The sequence below is a fragment of the Nannospalax galili genome, unplaced genomic scaffold (genome assembly GCF_000622305.1).
Source record: "Nannospalax galili isolate Female #2095 unplaced genomic scaffold, S.galili_v1.0 scaffold559, whole genome shotgun sequence".
In the NCBI taxonomy this organism is placed as follows: Eukaryota; Metazoa; Chordata; class Mammalia; order Rodentia; family Spalacidae; genus Nannospalax; species Nannospalax galili.
In genome coordinates this window covers 4,306,886-4,315,366 of record NW_008343479.1, presented here as the reverse complement: position 1 = coordinate 4,315,366, position 8,481 = coordinate 4,306,886, and the positions used below count along the sequence as shown (strand labels likewise).

General features: G+C 43.6%; 1 protein-coding gene across 3 annotated transcripts in view; it reads right to left on the bottom strand.

The window, feature by feature from the left end:
• The window catches only part of Ccdc50 (coiled-coil domain containing 50), an 85,851-nt gene extending 80,122 nt beyond the window's left edge, over positions 1 to 5,729 (bottom strand). For 2 of the 3 annotated variants that reach the window (XR_003850555.1, XM_008839696.3), the window contains exon 1: positions 5,516 to 5,729. Coding sequence is in view for 2 of the 3 variants with exons in the window: in XM_008839696.3 (XP_008837918.1) it covers positions 5,516 to 5,564 (49 nt within the window). In the remaining variant the exon portion in view is untranslated. The remainder of the gene's footprint in view (positions 1 to 5,515) is intronic. The other variant, XM_008839695.3, reaches the window with a different exon arrangement.
• Between the last annotated feature and the right edge of the window lie 2,752 nt (positions 5,730 to 8,481).

Genomic DNA, 8,481 nt, shown 5'->3' with positions numbered 1-8,481 from the left:
AAAAGGGGGGGGGGGGGGGGGGGACACGAGAACAAAAGAAAAAGCCTATGATGACTGACATTATATCCAAATTAACTCCTCAGAAAAATCTCTGAAACAGTCTTGCCAGTCACAATTTTCATTCTACCATTTTAAAAATATAATATTACATAAGCACTTCAAAAATGATTAATCTATATCTACACAGCAATTTAAAAGAAAATGATGAAAGTGGCCTGGATAAGTGGTTTTAGGTTCTTTCTACTCTACCCTTTTAAAAATAACAGTGATGCTGGGCGTGGTGGTGCACACCTTTAGTCCCAGCATTTGGGAGGCAGAAGCAGGAGAATCTCTGTGAGTTCAAGGCCAGCCTGGTCTACATAGTGAATTCCAGGCCAGCTGGGGCTATAGGAAGACCCTGTCTCAAAAAAAGGAAAAACCAACAACAAAACTCACAAATAACAGTGAACTGTATGTTTTCTACATAGGAATTGTCCTCTCAATACCTGTATTTTTGTATTATTTTGCAAATATCATTTCTATTGATGGGGGTTAATGCACTTATTCATTTAAGAGAATATGGCATGTCTGCATAGAGCAATAAACTAAAAGGCTTTTTTTCTCCTTGAGGTAGAGACATTTTTAGTACACATATGAACGTATATTTGTGGGGTTTGTTTTGTTTGCTTTTGCAAAAGGATCTCACTATGTAGCTCACACTAACCTCAAGGGTACAATCCTCCTGCCTCAGCCTCCAGAACAGTGGGATTACAGGCATGCCGCATAAGGCTAAATCTGGAGGGTTCTTTGCAGCAACTCCACATGCTAAAGATTGCAGTCAAGATCATGTCCATACATCCAAGGGCATTTTAATTACAGAACTACACTCACACCCTATGCGGCAAAGAGTAGATTATTTTTAAAAATCTGTACTTGAGAGTCCTTCTAGCTCCCAACTGTGTCCTACTGCCTTGTACTTCAGGAAATAATGGAAATGCGCCATACCTATAAGGGCGGGTCTCAGGACCTGCCTGGGACTTAACTGTCCTAATGACCACCCATTCTTTATTCTCTCGCACATACACCTCCATCAGCACCATTATCACATTCACAAAGCTTACTGGTTCTCATCCATGCACCTGCTAGCTGCTAGCTGATTGGCAACTCAGCTGCCTATGGTGGCCTTCTTTACTTGCTGGTCAGCTGAGGACATGGCTATGTACAATTCATTTTGCATTCCTAATGCCTAAGGCAGTGGTTGTACTGTATATCACACTCACTGTTTATCCGATGAAAATAAAACTATACTTTGTTTAAAAAAGAAAAAATCAAAAGAGAAATAATGTCTTCACTATTAATTGTATTCTAACAATTATTACTTCCAAGACTAGGCTAGAAATAAGAAGTTTCTTTTGTATACTATACATGTCTATATCAGATGAATTATAGTGTGTGTATGTCTGCGTGTTAGATAGCTTTAGTGTCAACTTGACACACCTGGGTTGAGGGAGCCTCAATTGGGGAATTACCTCTATTGGACTGGCCTGTGGCCATGTCTGAGGGGCATCTTCTTGATGAGTGATGTGGGAGGGCCCAGCCCACTGTGGGTGGTGCCACCCCTGGGCAGGTGGGCCTGTGTTGCATAAGAAAGCAGGCTGAGCAGGGGACAGGGAGCAAGCCAGTAAGCAGAGTTCCTCCATGGCCTGTGCTCCAGCTCCTGCCTCCAGGTTCCTGCCATGAGTTTCTACCTTGGGCTCCTGGATGAACTGAGACCCAGGATATGTAAACTAAATAAACCCTTTCCTCCCCAAGTTGGTAATGGTCAGTGTTTTGTCACAGCAATGAACAACAAACTAGAAATATATATATATATATATAATGTGTGCATGCATTTCTTATAAACTTAATACTGGCATTATTGGTGATACACATAATTCAAAGGAACGATGTCTGTTCTTTAAAGGCTTATATGCTGATGAGAAAGAAAATGAAATAATTATGTTTAGATGGAATTTCTAAACCACAAGGGACACCTAATACCATATGCACTCATTCAGTTATTCCTTCATTCACACATTCAAATATTTATTGAATATTTGCTGAACTGAATAAAGCTATGAACTCAGATGAGAGTAAAGCAAGATGAGTAAGACATGGTTCAAGGAGATCTAATCACCGTCTCATTAAAAACAACAAAAACTGCACAGCAAAGCAAACTTGTCCTGGGGCCAGATAAATGCTGGTATCACATTAGCTGCCTAGTATGCAGGCAGTAAGTCTCAAATCTCCAGCACAACCGAGTTAACTCACTGTATCTTCCTTTCAAAGTCCTCAACTTACCTCTCCAATTCAATTTACCCCATCATGCTACCTGAGTGTATTCGACCCAAAATAAATCAGTGCTTTCGAGGTAGGATTCTATTTATAGAGATTTCTAAAACTGTGTTAAATGTTATCTTCTACTGTAAAGAATGAATTGGCTCACAAACAGCTGCCTATACTCTCAAAACTAAGTCACTGCTAGGTGCATTGATTTTAGATATCAAACACTTTGCACAAAGAAAAAGACAGAAGAGAGAGGGAGGGAAGGATGGAGGGAGGGAGGAAGGGGGAAGAGAGAGAGACAGAAACAGAGAGGGGGGAGGGAGGGAGAGGGAGAGAGCATGCACCAGCTGGTACAAGGTGAACCTTGCCATGTGAATAAGAATGCAAAATAAAAACACATGATTTGGGGAACTGTGGAAAGAAAAAATAAAAGGCTGACAGAGAAGATGTACTGATTTCCCAAACACATCTTGACTAGGAAATAGGAGCATCCTGCCATTTAACCAACTTGGATCTTTTCACTATAAAAGCTCAAATGTCTGTCTCCTACCTTGATATTTCTCAAAGTATACATAGCATACTGCCATTGTTGTATGCATTAAAAAGTGTTTCCAGTGAGGCTGTTCTCCATAAAAAGAATAAAGCTGTTACATTTTAAACTGTGACAAAACAAAAGATTTTCAAATAATCCCCTACTCTAATATCCTTTTTTTGATAAGTTCACAACAAAGACCAATGTCCCATGCACTTCTAAAGAAAAGTCAGTGAAAGGGACACGTATTCCCTACAGTCTTCATCTCAATTCTATTGGAATCTATGCTTTGAAGTCAAATGGAATTGTACATACACCCTCCAAAAATATATCAATAAAAGTGAAAGGCATAGAGATAGTGGGGATTTTTTAATGAGTTTCAAAACCTGAGTCAGAATACTAAGCAAATTAATACCAAACCCCCTTGAATTTAGTTGGAGTCTCTGGATTACATGTCTCAGTGTTTGTACATGCTTAGTTCCATCATGAACACCAGCTGTATTCTCTTTAATTAGGTTAAAGACATTGTTAGGTAGCAACTGGGACCTTAATTAAGAGTTATACGAGAGAAAGATACAACTTATTAGAGTTGAATACTTCCCTGGTCAAAAATTTTGCCACCATGGGGACTCTCCTAGCAAATACATCCTTTTCTTTGATGATCTTAAAACCAGAAAACTAAGGTGCTTTCAGTAAAAATTATCCCAACAGCTTCTGACCTCATTCAACATGAACAAGTATTAAATTCTAATTTAACAAAGAGAGATGAAAGGGTCACAACATCCTTTTCACTTTATCAGAATATGTAAACAGGACTGACAAACACCATATTATGCAAAGTGAAAGCCAATCTGAATGTATTGATTTTCAGCATTTGTGATTGGAAAAATCTTGCATTTTTAAGTTGACAATATGGAACTCCTTCAGAAATAATATACTAGCACAAGTTAGGTATGTCTTGATAAGCAATCAGAAGACCTGGGGCATAAAAGCAGACACAGAGGACGAAGTTCTTTCCAGATCACTGCAATGGACATAGAGTTGGGAGAAAGCACATCACCACATGGTTAATGCTTCGCTGTCAGGTTGTGTTTAATTCTAACCTTATTCTCCTCATCCACCACAAATGGAGTAGGAACATTTTTTCTTTAGACATACAACCAACATATAGACACAGATACAGACACACACACACAGACACACACACTTTACTGCTTTTCTTAAATCTAATAATAACTCATATCCAAAAGTAAGAGACAACCAGACAATCCCTAAGACAGGACTCTCAAGGCAAGGAATTGATCTGCCTTTCCCATCACTCGGTAACCACCTTGGTCTGCACAGTGAAGGGAAAACTATAATAACACGAATAATAGTCTTCACCAAACCCAGGATAGAACAGAAAAGTGGAAAAATAGTAATGCTAAAATCTTCAGCACCAGGGTGTTACTACTCTTTAGGAGCAACAGAGCAGATCCAGTCCTACTAAAAAGTTGACTTAGTGACTACTAGGCACTAGGCTTCTTTAGAACTCGGGCAGAATGCAGCAAAGCAGTCACCAACTTTCTTGGAATTTCTAGGTTGGCCTAAGCAAGACCATTTGAGTCATAGTTAGGAATGAAACCTAAAGTTCCAAGAAATCAAAATCTTTTTTCATTTTCACATTCCCAAGCCACAGATCCCAGGTCAAAGAGTAGACATGCACAACAAAGGGGTTTTTGGAACTTCTGGGCTTACAATAGCACTCTGGAACTGTCTGGGGTTTGCAATATCTAACTCCGTAACTTCCGTGCTTCACAAGACCAAAGAGTCAAAGAGTAAGGTTCAGCACCCAGAATAAAAAAACGCTAGGCCCTGGGGCTTGTGAAGATTGAGGGAAGTCAGAGTATTACCCGCAGTCGGCTAGGCCTGACCAGTATTAGTCTTGTTTTCCTGGACTTCAATATAGGAAGCCATTTAAAAACAAAGTCACAATGCCCCTGCTCCCATGTCGTTTTCTGCTTTTCCTAAATCCAATAATAATAAAAAGCTTACAACGAATTGGGAACATCCATTTAAGGCAATGTCAAGCTTAAACTTCTAAACCTTGAAGAAGGTGGAAATGAGCCAGCCAGACGCTGGGCTAGGAAAAGCCGGGGGTAAAAAGAAGGGAGAAAGAAGGAAGGAGGGGGGTGGGAAGGACGGAAGGAAGGAAGGAAGGAAGGAAGGAAGGAAGGAAGGAAGGAAGGAAGGGAAGGAGGAAGGAAGGGAGGAAGAAGGAAGGAAGGAAGGAAGGAAGGAAGGAAGGAAGGAGAGAGGGAAGGAGGGAGGGAGGGAATGGAGGCAGGAGAGAAGGAAAGAGGGAGAGGAAGAAGGAAAGGAGGAAGAGGGTCAAGTTTCAAAACAAAGGCTCCCGCTGAAGGCCAGCCCCTCCCCACTGGTCGGCCCGGCTGGGCCTTGCTTTCAGTAGAGCAGAGGACTAAGGTGAGCAAGCGGGGGGCTCCGCCATCCTGAAAAGCCCTGGCAGGGCCATGCTGGGTGCGACTGGGCCCCGGGCCCTGCCTGGCTAGGCTGGAGCGTGGGTGTCTGACCGGCCCCGGCTGCCTGGCCCGATGCCCCGGCCCCCACCTGCCCTCCCCGGCTGCCCGCAGACCCCGAGCCCCGCGGAGCGGCCCAGCCCACGCCGCAGGCCCGCCCTACCTTCCTTCACGCCGGGCAGCTTGGACTGGTCTATGCTCACTTCGGCCATGGCGGGCCTCCTAGGCCGACCAAGTGTCGGCGGGCGCTCCACCCAGCGCGACCGCAGCCACCTGCTCGCGCCCCGGGCGGCTCACGCCAAATCCCCGGGGCCCGGAAACGGACCGCGGTCCAGTACGGAGGGAGAGAGGAGACAGAAAGGCGGCGGAGGGCGGGGGAGGGAGGGAGCTGCAGGGCTGCACCACCGAGGGGCGGGAGGCAGACCTTCGCCTCCCTCCGCCGCCTGGAGCCTGCCGCGCCCCCAACCCGGCCTGGGCCCGGGACCTGACCTAAGGACCACGCTGGTCTACCCATAGAGGGTCCCGCCATCAGTGCGGGCAGAACCCAGCGCTGGTCTGGGTGTTAAGGTTTCTGTGATAGGCTTACTGAATGCCAGTCACAGTCTCGGGCACTCTTGTACCCGGGGTTATAGTACATCGGCATTAAAGCCAAATAAAAATAGCAGTAATACAATCTACGGAATGGAAAGCAACTGACAAAATTCTGTGCCCTTTTTTAAGAGTTGTTCACAACCAGCCAGGAGCACTGAGTCATTCATTCATCAAAAGGTATGAATGTCTGCCAATTCTGATGTTAGGTATTGGGGGTGACGAAGACATGCGTCAGACTTCCCACTGTTCTAACATGCCACACACTGGCCTAGAATTCTATTTGTGTCTCCTGAAAGAGGCAGACTGTGCTGTTTCATGTCCTAGCTACAGAATTCGCTCCTTTGGGAAACTGCCTCTTTCCCTCTTTCCCTGTCGTATTCTTGTCCTAAACTTATGTTATGGCTGATCTGATCTTCCAGCCCATCACTCTCCATACCACCCTCATTTTTCAAATAGGTGTGTGACCAAAACAGGTCCGGCAGAATACTTCCCTGGACTCACTACATAAAAGGACAAAGGCCAGGCATAGTATCCAAGTTTCTGAGAGGGAGGTCACCCACACTATCAACAATGAAGCTGACTGAAGACAAGCAAAGATAAGAGAAAGGGAGTCGGAGTTGAAGAGGGCAATTTCTAAAGGAAACACAGTAGCAAACCAGTTCCTCTTCAGAGCTGCTTGGTTTCCATGACTCCTGGACTCTGAGATCTCCCCCAGCATCCTCTCAACTCTCTGCATCACTTCAGCCACTAGCTTTTTTTTGGGGGGGGGGGGGGCTTTTTGAGACAGGGTCTCTCTGTAGTCCCAGCTGTCCTGGAACTCACTATGTCCCTATGTAGACCAGGCTGGCCTTGAACTCACAGAGACCTGCCTGCCTCTGCCTCCCAAGTGCTGGGATTAAAGGTATATGCCACCACGCCCGGCTTTTTTTTTCTTTTTTTTTTTTTTTTGCAGCCACTTGCTTTTAAGCTCATTTTCTGTCATTCAGAGCTCAGGGTCCCAGAGGAGGAAGAGATACAGTTTTAACTTGGCATTGAAATATGTGCAGAACTTAGGCTAGCAAAAATAAAGATGACTTTTGAGACCAGAGGGTGGCACTGAATTTGAACGGTTATTTTATATTTGTTTAAATACTACATTTCAACTAGCTGTATATGAGCTATTTTCAGTTTTGCCTTTTAAAATTTATTTACTTATTTATTCATTTATTATTTATTTATTTTTAGACAGGGTCTTCCTGTAGCCCAACTGGCCTGGAACATACTATGAAGACCAGCCGGGCCTCTGTCTCACTGAAATCTGCCTGCCTCTGCATCCCTAGTGCTGGGATTAAAGGCATATGCTACCACACCCAGCTCATTTTGGCCTTTAAAAAAAAAATCTTTATTATTATTTTTTTATATGTAAGAGTGTATTGCCTGCATGTATGTAAGAGCACCCACGTCATGCAATGCCCCCAGAGGCCAGAAGAGGGAGTTGGATCCCCTGGAGCTGGAGGTACAGACAGTTGTTAGCCAGCTGCCGTGTGAGTGCTGGGAAAGGAACTCTGGTCCTCTGCAAGAGCAGCCAATGTTCTTAACTGCTGAGCCGTTTCTATAGCACCTCAGTTTTGCCTTTTAAACCTAAAGTCTAAAATACTGTTAGAGTCTTTACAAAAAAAGTTTGCTAATCTCTGTAATAGGCAAAACACTCTATAAGTTAAATGTATAAAAAAGCAAGTTTGTGGTTTTTCTTAATTGTCCTGCCACCTATTGAACTACTTTATATTTCTTGTAGTTATAGAGAATATTTATAAAGGCAGCATTTCTTTTGTTGTTGTTGTTCTGTTTAACGTACTTCCTAAATCATTCTCACTTTTTTACTATGCTTTGCCCTGGGAGGCTGCCATCTATAGATGAATAACTATAGGCCCCTTGCTTGTGGCTTCCTGTTAAGTTTGAGCAAGGAGAAGTAGTAGACTCAAAGAAAGAAGGAGAGAAATGACAGAGTATGTATTACATTCTTCTTTCCAAATGCTAAACCAAGCCATGACTACCCTGCAACTATAGGGACTGTTGGGCAGTGAATGAATTTACCCATCAGACCAGAGTAGGTGAGACAAGTTCATTATGTACACTGCAAGGAAACAAGAAGACAGGACTAAATAGAGGAATCACTTGTACCACAAGGTGGACTGTGGCACCTTTTATTTGGGAATCTATCCTCCGGGCTAAGGTGACCTACCATCTAATTCCCACCATACACATGAAGGCAGTCCTGATTGCCCAGTGTGATTCTGGGCACAGAGGGTGGCCTCTCTGTGGTGTTCTGTTGCTGGTTACAGTAGCTTAATTTCCTCATTTCTGCTTGTGTTTTGATCAGAAATAGCCACTCCTTTCTTTTAGGGGATTCTTTTGGAACAAATGTTTCATTATGGAAATTCCCTGATAGGAACCTGTTCCATTTCTGGTCACTCAACCATGGTCATCTTGCCACATTTCCTGCTGAATGAGCAAAACACTTTATCTTGGGAAGTTGGTTGGGGTCTATTCTTTAGTTTC